This window comes from Neospora caninum, chromosome XII (genome assembly GCF_000208865.1).
Source record: "Neospora caninum Liverpool complete genome, chromosome XII".
NCBI lineage: Eukaryota > Apicomplexa > Conoidasida > Eucoccidiorida > Sarcocystidae > Neospora > Neospora caninum.
Genome location: NC_018398.1, coordinates 4,086,290 through 4,104,008, shown reverse-complemented (window position 1 = coordinate 4,104,008; position 17,719 = coordinate 4,086,290). Strand labels below are relative to the sequence as shown.

General features: G+C 55.3%; 3 protein-coding genes across 3 annotated transcripts; 1 reads left to right on the top strand and 2 right to left on the bottom strand.

Annotated features, from left to right (window-relative positions):
- Positions 1-1,476: 1,476 nt before the first annotated feature.
- NCLIV_065420 (conserved hypothetical protein) lies at positions 1,477-7,824 on the bottom strand (the record flags this gene model as incomplete). The annotated part of the gene is made up of 6 exons (XM_003886093.1): positions 1,477-1,602; positions 2,148-2,297; positions 2,584-2,680; positions 3,272-4,182; positions 5,058-5,180; positions 5,974-7,824. 6 exons carry the CDS (start codon positions 7,822-7,824, stop codon positions 1,477-1,479), a joined length of 3,258 nt encoding a protein of 1,085 aa, XP_003886142.1.
- Positions 7,825-12,849: 5,025 nt separating this feature from the next.
- Positions 12,850-13,569, bottom strand: NCLIV_065410 (putative ctr copper transporter domain-containing protein; the record flags this gene model as incomplete). The annotated part of the gene is made up of 1 exon (XM_003886092.1): positions 12,850-13,569. One exon carries the CDS (start codon positions 13,567-13,569, stop codon positions 12,850-12,852), a length of 720 nt encoding a protein of 239 aa, XP_003886141.1.
- A 1,615-nt stretch (positions 13,570-15,184) lies between these two features.
- On the top strand, positions 15,185-16,000 carry NCLIV_065400 (uncharacterized protein; the record flags this gene model as incomplete). The annotated part of the gene is made up of 1 exon (XM_003886091.1): positions 15,185-16,000. One exon carries the CDS (start codon positions 15,185-15,187, stop codon positions 15,998-16,000), a length of 816 nt encoding a protein of 271 aa, XP_003886140.1.
- Positions 16,001-17,719: the final 1,719 nt, after the last annotated feature.

The following is a 17,719-nucleotide window of genomic DNA, read 5'->3' as shown; positions in this document are numbered from 1 at the left end:
CCACTTGTAAAGACTCTTTCCGTGTTTTCTGGTCTATCTCTAGCGCTCTCATTTCATCCGCTTGCATGACCTAATCGTGCAGGCGTTAGGGAACCAAATGCCATTTAAGGGCGCACCCAGTTTTGCCCTGGAGCTGCGGATCAGTAACTGCGGGAAACCTAGTTAACCGAAACTCGCGAAGTTGTAATCACTCTGATGCCCACTCGTACGTTCAGGTCATGCAAGTCTGTCCTCCTGATCATCTCCGCTTTCACCCAGTGTACAACAGTCCCCTTGGTCCGGAGCTGGACTTCGAGTGGCATCAACCCCAAGAAGCATCGCTGAACCAGCAATGGCCGCTCACGCAACCAAACACAAGGCTGGGAGAGAATGCTTTGTCAGAGGATCTTCTTCGGCAGGCGTTGCTGCGCCGCGAAAAGGCGCTTGGGGAGGACTAGCCGACCCGAGGACAGTCGAAGCGCACGTCTAATGATATCGTCTCCACCTCTGGCCCCAGACGAACTGTTTTGGGGTCCTCTGAAACTTACCGACAACGTCCCCCAGAGGGACGTGACGGCAAACAATTTTTCGTCGACGACGCTGTGTACTACAGGAACAATCGACGCTTGGTAGCTGGTAGAGACGGCTTCGGTGGATCATATCCACAGGGTCTCCATAGGATGGCTTTAATTCTCCTTACGGGTTCCGCCTCCCAAAATTCAATAATGCTGCACTACGTGCCGATCCCCATTCACGTCACACCGATAGAGCCGCTTGGAGGTGCGGGTTGCGCAGCACGAGTTCTGGCAGGACTGGCGTATCGGTTCATCGCAGGCTGCGCATCGTGTACCATTTCCCTCAGTCTTTGATTGTTCGAATAATGTGCAGAAGGCCTTTAGAAGCAGGAGGGTTCCCATGTGTTCGCACACGAGCGCACGTGCTACGACTTCCGTAGTTGCGCGTGGCCCTTGTTGAACGAACAGCTCGACTGTCGTAAACAGTGACAGCGTAGTCTCTGTGTTTTGTCAGTTTCCGTTCCAATATTAGACTCAATGCTTCCTGAAAAACCTATAGGATGTTGACATTTTCTGACGAATAGCTGTATACGTGTCTCACTAAGTGACCGAGTGCACTAGTGTCCAGCTGGCATTTCACGAAAAACAGAGAAATCACACCGTTGGCTGCCAGGATACCGCACGCTCTTTCGACCTAGGCTTTCATATATCTGGCCACTTTCACTACATGTCCTGATCCATCCTTACAACCCTCCGCGAAGAGGATGCTTGCTCAGATCGCGGGCGGCAGTCTTTCGGTTTGAAAAGATTAACGTTGTAGGCCACAGAAAACACGCTTACATTCCACCGTTAAGTTGATTCATGATGGCGACGAACGATTCGCATACGAAAAAAAGGCAACAGCTGCTTCAATTGTTGCTGTAGTTAGCGTTTCCTCCGTATATCCCCCGAATTTTTCCCACTGCGGGAGGTGTGTGACCGCTCAGCCCAACAGTGCTGGAGCCGCCAGCAAACCAGGGGCCTTCTTCTTTTTGCGTTTCTGCTGTAACATTACAAGGGTTTCTATTATGTCATCATTATCCATGCCAAGGTAGCTCACCGCTGCAGCCTGAGAACAGAATGCATGCGAACGCTACAAGAAGGTCATTTTCAGCAGCAGACTGAGGTGATGCGCCGCTCCAAACATACATACAGGCATGCCTAGGAAATAGAATATCCACTTTTCCACAGGAATCTCCAGTGGACTAGAAAGCGTCGCTCCAGAGGTGATGCCACAGGACCGACAGAAGCATAAAGGGGCTATATATCCCCCTCGGAGCCTTCTGAAGACGCCCCGCGTATTTTCACGAGCGCTAGACCCTGACATATTGCTCCAGGTGGAAAGCTGTGAAAGATAGTGCGCAACTTCAGAACTCCTATGAGAAGCAGTCAATCCGTGATGGCGATCTCAATCCCAGCCCCACGGCTGTTGCGCAGTACCATTCCATTAGTACCATAGAACCTGAAAACCCTAGGCTGCTGGTAGCGCTCCGTCGATACATCAAAAAAAATGACGGTGCCAAGATTATGGTGAAATGCGTCTTCCCACCGCGCGCGTCATTCCTCTCTCACTTCCCGACTATTTTACTGCATCTCGCGGAGGGAGGAGCGTACCATTTGTCGTAGAGGAAGCAGTGTCATTTCATGGAACATATCCGAGTTGTCGCACATCAATCGCTCGAGGACCACCATTCTTCGCGCTGTCACGCGTGGCGCTCGTTCAGCCCGGTGGAAAGCGTGGAAAGCGCAGATGAGCTTGTGGAGCTGTCCAGAAGCAAGAGGAAAACTTGTCAAAGCAATCAGAGAAAAGATCTCGGACGCAGCTTACAGCACTACGCATCGATCGCAAGGCAAGGGATGAGTGTTTTTCTGGCTCCTGGCCCAAGCCTGTGTGCGCATTCTTACACTGTACCGTAGAGTTTTGGAGCGGCATCTTCACGTGGGATGCGAGAAAACCGCTACAGACCAATATGCTTCCCTTCCGCGTTCACGAGTCACCGGCATCGATCGAAAACTATCAGAACCAATGTCGTATCACCTTTTAGCCTACCTCAGGCGGTCCCAGACTGGCGCTTTTAAGTGTTCGGAAGGACCCAAGGTGGTTCTCGACGGCGTGGAAAAATGCCTCACACGCAGAGAGCAGGTAGCTGGAGAAAACCAAGAAAGAAAACACAAGCGCAGACGGCATCTGCCTATGGAATAGAATAGACAAAAAATCTTTACGGTCACCGGCAACAGCGGTGGTATAACTATTCTCGCGAGCCCCAGTGGAAACGCGCTATACGACAGACAAGAAGACACGTTGACGGTTTGCCTAGCCTCAGTCAAGCTGTCAGCGTGAAACCCCCACGTGCAGCTGCTACAAGCAATATGAGAACGCAGCACGTCGCCTGGATGTTGACAGGACTGCGGTACTCCCCGCTCACTCTCCAGTGATACCGCATTTGTGGACGGGATTTTGCTATCCCTTAAGACCATCACGCCCACCAGCGCTGACGCATTTCTACTTTACAGGAACACCTTTCCTTGGACTACGGAGAGCATGCCGAAGACCTATCGTACGACTGGGCCTCTACCCGCGTCGCCGAAGGTGGACAGACACCCCGTTCGGGACGGGGATCGATGAGAAGAGAGAAAAGGTTCGTCGGGTGTAACCGACTACCGAGGCACAGGAAGCTTTGTCGCCGCCGCTTCTCGACAAGTTTTGTAAGTCGTTTTTTCGTCTCCATCTGACTCACTTGGCCATTTTTTGTCGAATGATGGACGGGTCCACACTGCCTCTTTCGCTAAACCGCGATCTCTCATCCGTGCGTGCGTCGGTCGAAATGCCGTTGGCCTCGGTCACAATGGAGAGGTTTTCTTCGCCGTGGTGTTCCACCTGACAACGCGCTGTCGGCCCGCGTTGGAGGCTCTCCTGTTCTCTGCCGTCTCTTGAAAGCATCTCCTCTCTTAGGTGTAGGAACTGCGCGACTGCGCTACACGTATTGGCGAGTTCTGTGAAGGAACTGCAGTCCAGGACGAAGCGCGTAACCACCTGCGTGAGTTCTGTGGCAAGCAGCAGTTGCCAGATCTCCTTTTTCTCCCGATACCGTTCGCCGACCCTCCGCGACATTTCTGTCTCCACACTGAGGTCTCCATATCCAGTCACCTTCTCCCGTCCAGGCGCTGACGGGGCGTCGACAGTACTCTCCCCGCCATGGGCGACTGTTGTTTTTGCCTCGAGCTGGAGACCAGGAGCAGCGTGAGATCGGCTGGAGCCGAGGATATCTTTCGCCTTCGCCGCAGCGTAGCAAATGACGAATGCAGACGTCGAAGCCAGTTCGCCGCGAATGAAGAACTTGCGAGCCCCCACCTCCACGGCAGACCAGTCCCTGGAAGTCCCGTCTAAGGCATCAGGCCTGTGGCGCACAAACGCGTTTTCGTCACTCCTGGACACATCCGCCACACGCCCGTTCCCTACCGACTCTGAACGAGACGAGGAAAGCTTAGAAGAAGGGGAAACAGCGGGAGTTCGGCTCGCGACATTTTCGAGAGACAGCAGGAAGTCGCGTGCTTGAGATTTGACTGGGTGCTGCGGCGCTTCTTGTTCTAAAGCATGACAGACGACATCGGCGGCCTCTCGACTGAAGCCGCTGTAGGCAGAGCCTATCTGGCGACAATAAGGGGAAAAGGGAACCAGCACAGACAGAACGCCGCGCTTAGCCCCGTACGCGTGTCTCCCGACGCCGGAGAAGCCGAAGAAGCCTGCGTCTCCAGCCTCACATCTCGTTTTGCTTCCTCCGACTACTGCGCGCATTACCTTTCACCTGCTAGTTTAGTTAACTCTTAGAAGACGCTGCGGTGCATACCAACATGCCTACACACACTGACAAACGTGCTAAACTACTGATTGTCGAACACGTCGCTTATCCATTTGCTACGTGCGATGTTGCTGCTGGCATGTCAAATGCAACAGCTGCAGTTAGGCTTTGCCTTAAAAACAAAGATGTGCTCCTCGACTCTGGGGCCAAAACACGCTCACGACGCAGAGAGACTTCGCGCTGGAGCGGAGCCAGAAGAGGGTCTGTACCTTTGTCGACGCTTGTAGGAGAAGGGAGAGTGTATGCCAGTCACACTCCGAAAGACGCTGCAGCCGCAAACAGAGCCCGTAAGTCTTTCGGATTTGCTGATCCACCAGAAAACGCAATGACATGACTTGCTTCGACGCTTCGACAACCTGTCTCCGTTGGAGATCGATCAAGCCGCCGTTTTTTCGCCGCGCTTTCCTCACCCGCCGCCGAACCGATGCTCTGCTCTGAACAATTGTTGCGCTACAAGCCGAACTGCATGCCTGCATGCGTGCTTGTCCGCTCGTACAGCATCTAGAAAGATACACAGCAGCCGCGCCAGTGAGGCTGGGCCTGCGCGTCTCGGGTAACTGAAGAATATTGCGCGCGAACTCAGAAAGGGAACGAGAAAAAGGGAGAGCTTTACCTGCCTCATTCTCGTCAAGCACGCCCCCTGTCTTGCACGTAGAGTTCCTACCTGGCGTGCGCAGTGGAAGAGAGAAGGCAGGAGCGGGTCGTCCACGAGTCCAAGCCGCACGTACGCATTCGCAATCATGCCGAGAAGACGGGGCGAGCATAGTGGCATGAGAACTGGGAAAGTCTGAAAAAATGCATTCACACCAGATGAAGGCAGAGAAGAAAACGCGTAGATGCGCACACCCCGGCACTTCCTTCTGCGGCCAGGATACACCACGGCAAAGAAACCCGGAAATCCATCTACGGAGACACATCCACGCAGTGCCTTCAGCGCGGTCTCTTGCTTAGGTCGTAACCGAGCGAAAAACCTTCCGCCAGCGAACCGCGTATACCCCCGTTGTCCGTCGCTGTCTCTGAAAGACAACCGTTAGGAAGAGACACCATCTCTGGCAATGAGAAAGCGTCCGGCTACAAATCAGAAGAAAGAGGGCATAGCCGAGAAGCAGTCACGAGGAGCCTCTTCTCTCTTCCTTCCACCGGTCCAGGAGCACCAGCTTCATCTAGGGGCGAGGCGAACAGGTGAGGAAGACTGTAGACACGTCGTCAAACTCTTGCCATCGCTTCGCCATCCCTACATTGGGCCACTCGGCACAAAACCAGCGGAAACGAAACGTAAAACGGCACCAGCCGGCTCACGGAGGCATCTCCTTTTTGAATTCCTTCACTGCGTTGAAGCTCAGAGGAAGCGAGGAAGGGACGACGTTTCCTCGCCCGTTCTTCCTTTCCGCACCCCAATGCACCCGGCAGGACGAGGACGGAGGGGTCGTCGCCGCAACTGTGCGAGCGAGCCTTACGCGGTTCCGCGGCAAAACCCTTGCCAAATGTGTCTCAGTCTGCGTGTCGACCACTGCGACACCGGACGCGCTTCTCTCCTTTCGCAGCCGCTCTCTTTCTCCTTCCTGTTCTGCTCCTCTTACCTCGCCCACAACTGAAAACCACTCCTGGTGGAGAACTCCCGCATTCGCGAAGGCGTTGGCGGCAACGCCCACGACGGCGACGTCCATGCCTCGAACGCCTTTCACTAACTCCCGTCCTAGGACTCCAAAGAGGTCCACGAGACCGGTCTCGTCGGCGGCCCCCAGGTGGGCGTAGGCGACGAGCAGGGCTGCCAGCATCGGGGGGGGGAACTGAAGGCGAAGCGCCACGACCATAGGTTTGAGAGCGTAGAACAGCGGAGGGAAAGTCACGCCTGTTCGAGAGAGTCCCGCGAGAAGAACGCACATGCGGCTGTATGTCCACGACCGATCGCCGGTAATCACTCGACCGCTGGGCGGAGAAGCCCACAGAGGAGTGGGAGCGGAGGCGGCACCGGCTCGCCGATTCGCAGAGAGAGAGACAGAGGCAGAGGCAGAGGCAGAAGAAGTGGAGTCGTGAGAGGACCTCGAGGAGGCCGTCGCCGACAGCGTGCGTGGCGACGGAGCATGCGCCGCGGGGCAGGGTGACGGGGGAAGCGCAGAAGCAAAGGTTGTCGCCAGGTCAGAGGCAGACCGCTTTTCCGAGTCCGCGAACGCGGTGGAGAAGATGTGAACGGCCACGGCATACAAGAAATCATTCCGGTCAGTGAGAAAGGATGTTTGCGTCTCTGTGTGACTCCCACTCACTTCATTCTCCGGATTCCCTCGCGTTGCTACGCCGAAGAGATGCCCGTTTCCACGGCCTTCTGGGCCCGCTGGAGCGACGCATCGGGACGGATTCGGCAACAACGCAGCGGAGGCGTCTCGGGTCCTTCCCTCGGCTGCAGACTTGTCGAGTTTCTGATCAAAGATGGCATCTCCAGGTGTGCCGCCTTCCGCGCCTCGATGCTCCGCTTTTTGTGTTTTGTTTGCGGCCACGGCACACGCAGAGCCTTCTGTCTCCTCTGCTGTCGGCAATGGAGCAGTCGGGCCACCTTGCGGCTCAGCAGGCGACTTGCACGGTTCTGGAAAACGCTTCGATTGCCTGCTGGCTTCTTGTCCACTCCTTCGAGCGGCCTCTTTCGGGGGCGGGAGAGAAGAAAGGACATTGACTATGCGGGTGAGGATCTCGAGATCACAGCTGGCCATATTGCGCCCTACCCTTTTGATGATCATAATTGCCATGTCTGCGTCCTCGAAAGCCTCGTTTTCTTTCTCTCGCAGACGATCCTCGGCCTCCTCTCGGCTGTGGGCACCACTGGGTGCGACGCGACCCTCCCTCTCGTGTTCCTCTGTCTCGCTGCTTCCTCCTTCCCCCCTGGAGACGCTGTTTTTTCGCGCTGGCGCCTGTCTCTGCGCGTGTCGAGTTTTCGAGCGGTGGAGCAGCGCCTGTAGAGCGTAGAGACTTGCGTACTGGGAAAACGGCTGGCCTCGTTGAAACGCCAGGCGACGCAAAAGAGTGCGTGTGATGTTTTCTTCATTTTGATCGAGGCCTTCAGCGGAGTCGCCCCCAGGCGTCTTCGACAAAGACAGGCAGTCCCGGAGCTCTCGGCGAGTGATCAGCAGTAAGCCGAGGTCGGGGACGGTCCAGGAGTCAATGCACTCCATGATCCGCCGATCTAGGGCATCGAGATTCCCTCTGTCCAGTCCAGGAATCGCCACAGCGTCGCCCATCTTGTCACGGCCTTCCCCTCCATCCTCCCCTTCAGTCCTGTGCGTGAATCCATCAGTCGCCCTCGTGTTTCTCTGCCTCGCAGCCTTCTGGCGGAGCCGAACAGTCGACAAAAGCCGAAGCAGAGTGAAGAGGATCTCCTCTCTTCCCGATGCTTCTTTGTCACGGGAGCGGTCAAAGATCTTTGCGAGCTGAGGAGGCATGTCGGAGTTCTGCTTCGCTGCCGAAGGCGGTGAGTGCCTACTTCGAAAACTGTCTGTCGAGGCGCGCTGCGACCTGGTGAGTGCATTCCTCTCGGCGACAGCTGGTCGGAGGTAGAACGGGACTTCTTTGACCCACTGCCGATGCACTTTCTTGCTGCGCGCAGTCCTGGGCTCGTACAACTGACCAAAGCTACGAGGCGCATAAACAGCAGCCTCTCGCTTCTCCAGGTGCGCCTCCGCGACAGCCCGTTGACGATCAGATTGATAGAATCTCTTACACGCGAAAACCCGATCGGCCCAAGTCCCACTAGGGCGACAAAACGCGCCGACATGAGACAACGCAGTCCCTTGATGGCTACCAAGTGCAAGAAAGCGAGACCTCGGACCGTCGCTCATTGTTTCCCCTGTACCGCCCCTTTCGCTGCCTCCCCTTTGCGTTTGCCTGCGACGTCGCTCTCTGCCCCGCGAGACCGCGAACCTCGCCGTCTCTCCTCGATCCAGAAAGGAACACGCATGTCCTGGAGTCTCTGTCCGTCGTTTCTCTCTCCCCAGTGCTGCTGGAGGGTCCAGAGTCCTTTGTTTCTTCTGGTTCTCTTCGCCGCCGTCTGGCCTGTGTCTGTTCCCTACGGACTCTGGCGGTGCTTGAACCCGGTGACTTGGCAGTCGAGTCCAGGAGGAGACGCGAGGAAAAAAACAAACAGGAGACTGAGGACGAAAGCAGCATTCTGAAGACAAACACATCGCGAGCGAGGTTCCCGTGTTCAGATATCTGTCTTGGGCGGGAGCGGGAACGGGCGTCACCGAGCGCGGCAGAACGCGTCCAAACAGCCCCATCTTGAATGTCGTCTCCTATTCCGTGGGACCAGCGGCTCTCGTCCTTCTTGAACCCGTCCCCCGCTTGTTTTCCGTTCAACCTGGAAATGTCCCCTGATAGTAAGTGACCGGATAGGACGCCGCCTGGGGGCGTGTCAACGCACGGTCCGACGTCAGGTGAAATGGTTCGCTGTCTGTCGTACGGCCTGAGCAGGAGGGAGAAGAGCATACGGTTGAACAAGGTGGGATGTCTACTGTGTATTCAGGCGGCAAACAGATATAACTCATGTCAACCTGCAAAAGCCGAGAAAACGTTGTGGAGCAGCGAAAGCGGGAGAACATGCCGGTTTGTCTTGGGCAAAGGCGCGTGAAAAGCACCCCCCCACAGCATCCATTCCCCATTTAGGAGGGAAAGAACGGCATTCACAAGAAAACGCGCGCTCTAGAATAGCCGCAGGAACGGCGTGCACGCTTCTTGCGAACGCGAAGAAGTCACGGGCGTTTCACCATTGCCGGGGAGCTCTACACGCCATGTCGCGGCACCGCTGAGACCTCAAGGCGACCGCATCCGGCGAGTGCTACCACTGTACCAAGAAGAGAAAATCATTGACGGTGTTTGAGATTGACGCGGAAGGCACAAACACATGCTTGTTAAGTATACATAAAGACACAGCCCCAGTGTAGCCCTTTGCGCGCGCATGCATGCGGTGAGAGGCAATCGACGGGCTTTGAAGCGAAGAAGCATATGGAATCTCGATTTCTGTCACACAAGAAAAATGTGTGTACTATAATTCAAAGCAGACAGCGCACAGACGCTGAAAACTGGAAGGACCGGTTTTCAGCCCGCCGTCACGTGTGTCCCCTACACGTGGAGCCAGCCACGCAGATGCATGCAACTCATTTAAGTGATGAGAATTCATGCGTTCAGTCACCTCTCGAGTCTCATCTAAAAACCCTCGTGCTGGTGAAAAGCGTGTGACTTCTACTGAGGCTGAATAGCACAACGGGAGTAAGCGGAACCGAAGAACATCGTCGCCACCCTCAGGGGACTGACTGGGATTGATCATATGCATCAACGTGAGCGAACGTGCGCGAGGTCGCGTGAGGTCGCTGCGAAACTCGGTTATATATTTTAGACGCCAACTTCCCGGTTAAACTTTGACTTATTAAACCAGCCTGGGATGAGAGGCCCACGACCCTGACAAGAACACAGACAGCCCTTCCTAGCGGAGTGTGGGCGCCGCTGGCGTGCCGGCATTCGCCTTCGTTTAAAAATTCACCTCAGACAGAGCAGAAACGGTCCATTCGCTTCAGACGACTTCTGCGGCAGACGGTGCCGCGCCAGACTGGAGGCCTGACAGGTTCTATCCTGCTAAAACAGCCATGGGTGCATCTGGTTGCTCAGCGGAAGCGAGTTGAGAGCTGGATTACAGGGTCTAGTTTCCATTGTCAGTTCCATCTTTCGAGAAGACAGCGTCGAGTAAGTAGGAGAGAGCATCTCCACCCGGTAACGGCTCGTTGAAGGCGGACTTCCCTGGAATCGACGCGACCGTCCGGGTGTTCTGCTCACATGGGGAGAACCGGATCTAAACACGCTTTAAAACAGATGAACTGGAACAGCTCGCTTAACCAAGCCGGGTAGCTTTTGTAGTCCTATCTGTCTTCCGCTAGCCACGCGCCACTAGTCTTTCTTCCCTTCGAATACAGTCAGGCCGTATCCTCCACCTTGTTAACATGTTGCAGAACCCTCTGCGTGTCGTTCTCAATCTGAGATAAACCACTGCTCACCGTACAGCCTTGGCACCCTCGACCGGCCCCTGGCAGAGGATTGCGTGGCTGCCGCCGTGTGGATGCAGTGGGTCTGACGGTAGCCGGCTTTTAAACTCCGACTAGGTGAGTGAAACCACAGCTGAGCTCCGCTGCACAAGGTTTGTATATGCACCCCGCCGATGCCATATACTTCGGGAACATGACTCCTAACGTGTTACTTCAAGAGATACCCGACGCACGGAATCAGCTGAGCGTCAAGCACTTGTGTCCACTGAGACGGCGCCACGTAAAACAACGCTCAGGAGCTTTGTCTCCCCATAGGAAGACAAAAACGCTAAGAAAACTGCAAATGGGTTTGACTTGCGTGCGGCGAGTCCACGCCGCCGCAGTCTCAACATGTCCAAGCAGAAACAACAGCGCATAACAGGGATTGGAACTTTCCGCGTCGCCCACTTTCCTAGTGCGGAAGAACAATTCTTCCACTTTCGAGCGACCAGTGATGGTCTCCTGTCCGCACCCTCTCTGGGGGGCGGACAAGTCGATCAATGCACACCTCCAAGAAGTTTCAAAAACAAGTAGCTTTCACTGTAGTCCTACCAAAATCCCCTGGTTGTCTACGGCTCTCGATAACTTGCTGGGGCGTCTGCTCACTGCGAGGCAGGAAATATGGAGGGTTCGATTCCGCCCCGGACCCTAGCTGTGTTTCCCGCGTTCTAAAACCTCGATGGCCTCTGTCTAGATGGGGGAAGAATACGGGAGACTGGGTTTTCCACCGTTCAATTACGCGCAAACTTAACGGACGTGTTCGCCATCCTAGGTGGGCAACTTACGCGAACGAACTTCACTCAAGGAGTGTCCTCACGGTGTTCAGCGGGGGTTCGTGCACGGCTTTCAAAGCCTGTGTGCTGGGCGTGTGAATTCATCACGCTTTAACTTGCGGGAACGCCACTGGTTGATTCTATATCCTGGTTCTACTTGACGAGAAGTACCAAGGTATGGTAAGTAAATGGAGATCAGCCGTACATTCAAACACACCATAATGCCCCTGTTTAGTCACAAAACAAGTTGGACAAATACGCCAGTACGCCGACGTTCCCTGCGGCATGATTCCACCAGCGGAGACTTCGCGTTTCTCCGCGTCACCATTGATGCTGAGCTGGAGTATAACTACAAAAAAAGAATTACAGCGGCAAGCGGCATCAAACAGTGGGTACCCGCTCTGACTGCGCAGTCGCTAGTACACGCGAAACCTCGACAACCACAAACAGTTCACAATTTGGCCTTGGTAACACATTCAAAAGTACCTTATCGAGTGCACACCTTTAGAATGGAACGGATTGCCAGGCCAGATGTACGTAGAGGGAGCCGTTCTGGACCACTGCCGCCCAATGCTCTTGGCAACCCATAAAACGGTAGGAAATTACATCCCCCAGCACTGGGAAGCGAGCGGCCATCACGTTGACTGTAGGGAGAGGCCCCTAAGGATGAGAAGCGAGTCGTTCCACACCCACTCTCGATGAACCGGCTAATGCAGGTCAAACCGCACGCAGCCGCAACGCGGCAGAAGAGTTTCGCGCTACACTTGCCCCTCTCACTATTCGACTTGAGTGTGGTGGTGTCACCGACACGCCCGCGTCAGCTCAGCAGCGGTGTAACAGCCTCGGCACCCGCCAAAAACCCTGACAACCTCTCCGGGTGTGAGGCACTTGAACTTCCATGTCCCACTCTGTAGAAGCCTGAACCTTGTTACAGTATTCCTGAGTCCCCCCAAAATCGCAGAGGTTATGTGTCTAAATGACCAGGCGTCTAAAAGCCTCTGGACAAGAACAACAGAAACGAGTCACTAGATGCCACTACAGACAACAGTGCGGGGAGAGCAAGCGCGCAGAACAGACTGTACAACACCAGAAAAACGGCGCCAGAGGAGGCTCGAAGCACTGCTAATACACATCAGAGCTGCCGAGCAAGTCTCAGGCGACCCCCCCCCTTCCACGACACCTGTTGGTGGATACGCTCCGTTGGAGTGCGTGGACCACCACAGACTTTCATGCGCGCACGATCCCTATTTCCAGATCTGGGTGCACACAAATCTTCAATGCAAAGCGCCCCTCACAAAAAACCGCGACGACGCATTCCGATTCCGGTATGCATTCCCGAGGTTGAACAAAGTTCCCAACAGTCGATGGCGGCACATTTGAGCCTTCCTAATCACTCACGGCGCTATACAACCTATCCAATAACCGAGAGACCGTAGGCGTTCTTGTTTCGACTCCGGGATTTCTTCATCTGGTGACGCAGAATTCTCCGAGAGGTGCCGGTAACTGCATCCCCCCCGGCAGCTTTCCGGTTCCCTGCCTATCAATTGACCGCTTGCCTGTTCGCGGCGGTGTCAAAGCCTTCGTCAGCTGTACTTCCTGGCGTTTCCCCCGTTTGTGTACTGCCTTACACTGGCGGCGGGCTCCGCTGGACTATTGTGCCTTCGCCTGTTTCTTGTTGCTTGTAGCACGGGTGGTTCGGACACTGACACGGAGTCCACGGTTTCTTGGTTGGCCCCAGCTGAACACTCAGGAGATCTCCGAGAAGGAAAAAGCCGAGCGCGATACCCAGCAAGAGGCTGATAAAAATTCCGACGTTGAAGGTCATTGCCAGAAGCATGAGCATGTAATCCCACGAGTAGTTGACGAAAGCCACGAGGAATCGCACGCCATTTGCATACACTGGAAAGCTGCCGAAAATCACCTTTGTCCTGCCTGCGTTCTCTTGCGAAACGAGCCATTTCTCCACGTAGCGCCGAATAACTTTAAGAATCACGCACACCAGTCCCAAAATACACGTGACGATACAGGCAGCCGCAAACTGCCCCTGAGTCCGTGTGGGCAAGTCCTCGAAAAGGTACACAACGCTAGTTGACAACTCAAAAGCCATTGGCAAAGGCATCCCGTCTATGCTGAGTCGACACAGAACAGGTTGCGTTGCCGTCGCCACCAGTATCCCGAGTGCATACAGGAATTTCGTCCAGTTCCCCTGAAACCGAGGCAGAGAGAGAGAGAGAGGCGACAACGGAGTTATCAGCGGTTTTGGATGCCGGACGGCTGTCTCCGCGTGCGACGCAGGATGCGCCGAACAAACCGCGCATCCTGTTGATGAGCGGGGCACTGCCATCCTAACGATTTTTAAATTGTCAGGTACGTGGAAACCCTTTCTACACGAGGACGGAGGCGGGCGACTTCAGCCACTGTTGCGCGTTTGTAGGGGAGGACTGCGCCCCCCAAGAGCACAGAAGCCACAAAGACCACGGGGCAAGTAGAGGGCCGACTGGCAGCTGGACGCGCGCACGGAAAAATCGGAAATGCCTGGGGAGTTTTGGAGACGGATTGCTCCCCCCAAAAGACAAAGAGTTAACTGCGAAGCTTGGCAAGGGATGCGGCGAGCGCCGGTCAGGGACTGGGAACCGAGAGGTCTATCAGGAGACGGATGATAGAAGGAGCGGAGTCTCGCGCGCGCGCGCATGCGATTCGTTATCAGTGGAGACTGTGCTAATGTGCAGGTTCTACACGTGAAGGCTTCCGAACTTCTTCGCCTCACCGCGGGCCTTCTTGCCCTAACTGCTCTGATGTATGTGGCACTTTTCTCTCTGTTTCTCGCAAGTCTTTCTGGGGAAGACAACCCCAACTTGTTCCGAAACCGTTGTGAGTCCACTTTTTTCTGTTTTTCCTCCAGACTGGTGCCTTGACAAAAAAAGGGAAACGAAGTTGCCTTCGTGTGCCACCACGACCCTATTCGTAAGTCTACCGGCCTTGACCTCTGACTATGCTTCGCTGATTTGCTTTTCTGTAGCCACTAGCGGGCTCGGAGGCAGGAGGCGGCAGCGTCTCTGTTTTCATTTGAGAGCCAATAGGTTTCCGGCAGGAGAAAGGAACTCGGATCTCTTGCAGGCAGTCGTTACGGCACCCGCCGGCCGAAACTTCAGAGCGTCGCGGAACGACTGGAAAGCCACAAATGCAGTGCGTGAACTGTGAGGTCTTGGGTGATTTGAACCGTATGGGGAAAGCTACCCTGCGTAGGCGAGGTGAGGGGCTCCGTATACTCTGCGATACAAATTGTCTCGCTCCACGTGACAGCTGTGCCGGTATAGAAATCGAGGACTTCCCCCCGATTTCGAGCCTGTTGCCGATTCAAGCGACACCCTTTCCCCGAGAGCATGACAAGGCAGCGTTGTCGGGGGCAGTGTTTTTTCGACTGCGGAGGCAGAGAGGAAAGATGAGCAGTTTTCTGTGCGGCGGAGGGAACCGCGGAGAGGACACACACTCTGTCGAAACGTATAGGTGTTTCTGTTCGCTAGCTCGAAAGCGCGTTGCTGAGCCTTGCTACTACAAAGACACTGGAGCGGTAGGTCGAGGGGTTTCATGGGCTGTAGGCAAAAACCCTCACCGGTGTTTGTTTCTGCTTTTTGGCGCCAGAAGATATGGGCGTTTCGACGTGCCAGCGCTTGACCGTTTTTGTGAGCCTCTGTTTGTTGTCGATTTTTAGGGTGACAGAGTAAGAAAAGTCGCTTTCTCAGCTAGGGTGATCCTCTCTGTGAAGCGACAACCCTCCTTGTCGAAAAGCTATGTTTGGAGACAGGGGCTGCGGCCGGGCTGGTGCCCCGACGCAGCAGTTGGTTTCCTTCCGGCCAACTGGTGTTGCCCAGCAGCACTCCTGTGAGGTCTCAGCAGCGCGCCCTCTGTAGGTTTCGTGACACACACTTCCTTGGCACGGCTTCTTTTCTTGAGTCACCATGTCGTCCGTGGACGGAGCGGGGAACGCCGCAGCGCCCAACGGCCAAGAGGATGACTACTTCTCTCGGAAAAAGAGACTCCTTGCGGTGCTCTTCCAGTCCGTTATCTCTGGGCCAGTCGCCCACGAGGCTGCGCGGGCGTGTCTCCGCGCGGACGTCCTGGCGGCGTGTAAGGGCGTTAGCCGCGCCGAAGCGCCCGTGGCGGACTCGCTCTCAAAGAGCTGCAGCACGACGAAGGGAGGGTGTGACCGCACAGGAGCGAACGCGTGCCGAACCACACAAAAATCGAAGGCTGCTTCACGTGGAGGCGGCCGCCGGCACAATGCCGAGGGCAGCGCAGGGAAAAACCGGTCGAAGCTGCTTCACGTGTCTGAAAATAGAGCCAGCGCTACTGTCGCTTCAAAGAACGAGACTTCCGCGCCACAAATCGGTAGTGACGGTGGCCGGAAGCGAAAATTTTACGACGAGCAGCTGCCAGTCGGTGTGTACCGTCACCAGCAGAAGTATGTCGCGAACTGGGTAGATCCGAAAACCCGGAGACAAATCAAGGTCTGTTTCCCCATCGACGTGTGGGGAGACTCTCAAGCTCGCAACATGGCTGCCGTTGCGAGGCGTGAGCGCTGCGTGGATGTTGACGAGGTGGCTGCTATTTTCAATCGTGAAGAGCGCACCAAGACATCAGGACGTCATCCGAGTCCTTCGAGGGATGACAGCAAACAGACAGCGTCTTTCAATAGTGCTGTTAGGATGCCAGCAGTCCAGGGTGTGGATTCAAAAACGGAGACGCACTCGGCTCCGGCGCTCGAAAGCGCGTAGAGCCTGAGGCCACACCACTTCTGGTTTTCAGAGAGGGCGTCGCACTCACAATTTTTTTCGACTTCTTTCCGCACACTGGGGCCGTGTGCTCGAACACTTTTTATCCGTGTGACCATGTGCCCGAACACTTTTTATCCGTGTGACCATGTGCCCACGAACGCGGCGAGGCTTCCCTGTGCTCGTGGATTTTATTGAGTGATTTTCTTGTATACAGAAAACCTGTTTCGTTTTGCTGCCAGTCTTCACATACGCTTGCAAGCAGAGCGTGAGTAGGGGGGGTTCCTTGGGAGAGAGCGCGAAAGGCGACTTTTTTTATGACCAGCGAGAGCGCCGCAGCAGCACAACGATCAGAAAACACTTGGGACAAATTGGCTCTCGCCAGGGAGAAGTTGATAACTAAACTGCAGTGGAGAATCCAAGATGCGAACGCAGCCTGCAAAAACATGGCTTCAGAGCTGCATGTTCCTTTGATTTAACGTGCACACCTTGTCGTGCAAGGTGGGCATCACTGAGGGACTTCGCCATCCCGCGTACTCGTCGCAGCAGTGCCACGCTTCTCCGGGCGTCCACTGGGCCGAAGTTTAATCGGGCGGATCCCAAGTTACCGTCAAGTCCCAAATCTTCAGCTGTTTGCAGGAAGGTTGCTCCGCACTTGGGTACTGCCGTGAGAAGCAGCGGTTCACTGTGCTGCGTCACCTCGTCCACAGGAACAGACACACTGGAGCTATGTCGGTGGACCGGCTGCGTATTCGATGAGGTTCAGCTGCGGTCGTTGCAGAGCTGCTTTTCCCTCTTGCCAAGACGATACGAATAGAGTGTAGCGGAAGGCACTGTACCCAGAAGCATTCAGTTGCGCTGTTTCGGATTTCAGTCGACACAGATCTGTTCGCGAACGACGGCCCCGCAGATCTTGTGCCCCTGACTCGGGACTCGTACAGAAGGCGGTTCGACGACGTTTAGATGCGGGCGACAAGAATTCGTGTCTTAACTTGCTTTCAGCCTGGTGTCTACGTGCCAAAGTTCGCTGACCGAAAAGTCACCACGGAAGTGGATTGCTACGCAGTCATATGCCCGATGCCCACTCCACTGTGCTCTTTCCGCAGTGCTTCGCCGCCGAAAAAACGAGGCGACTCCGGTTTGCTCCGTCCTGCTCCACAAAACTGAAGGTTCCTCAGACCCTTTAGAGACTCAAAACGCAGCCTCCAGGACGACCGACGCGCAGAAGAAACCAGCACGCCACTGCTCTCTCCGCCTCCAGCGTGTCTTTGTGTCTCGTGGCACGGCGGTCGGTGGTTCCGCCTGCGTCTCGCCTTTTCGCGTTCCCTGTCTCAGCGTGAACACCATCACTACACCCACCGCCAGTGCTAGAACTGGTCCGACACTCTTTCTTCCTCCAACGAGCGCTTCATTAGGTCCTTTGTTTTTCGACACTGCAAACTTGCGTGGTTTTTCACTTCGCACGCGGAAGACCCGAACCTGGACTGCCGCCGCTTGCACACTATAGCGGCCTCGTCTGCCGTCTCCGTCGGAGCCTCCCCCCTCGTCAACTTTACGGTCCGGTGCCGCGAAAGCGCATTTGGCGAATATATCTCCGGAAACTCCACGCTTTTTAAAGCCGTCAGGCTCTCTTCGTTCTTCTCGTCGAGCTCGTTTTCTCTGCTTCCTTGACTTGCTTCGATCTGCGCATCTTCCTACTCCTCCCTGGCCCGTTAAACTTCG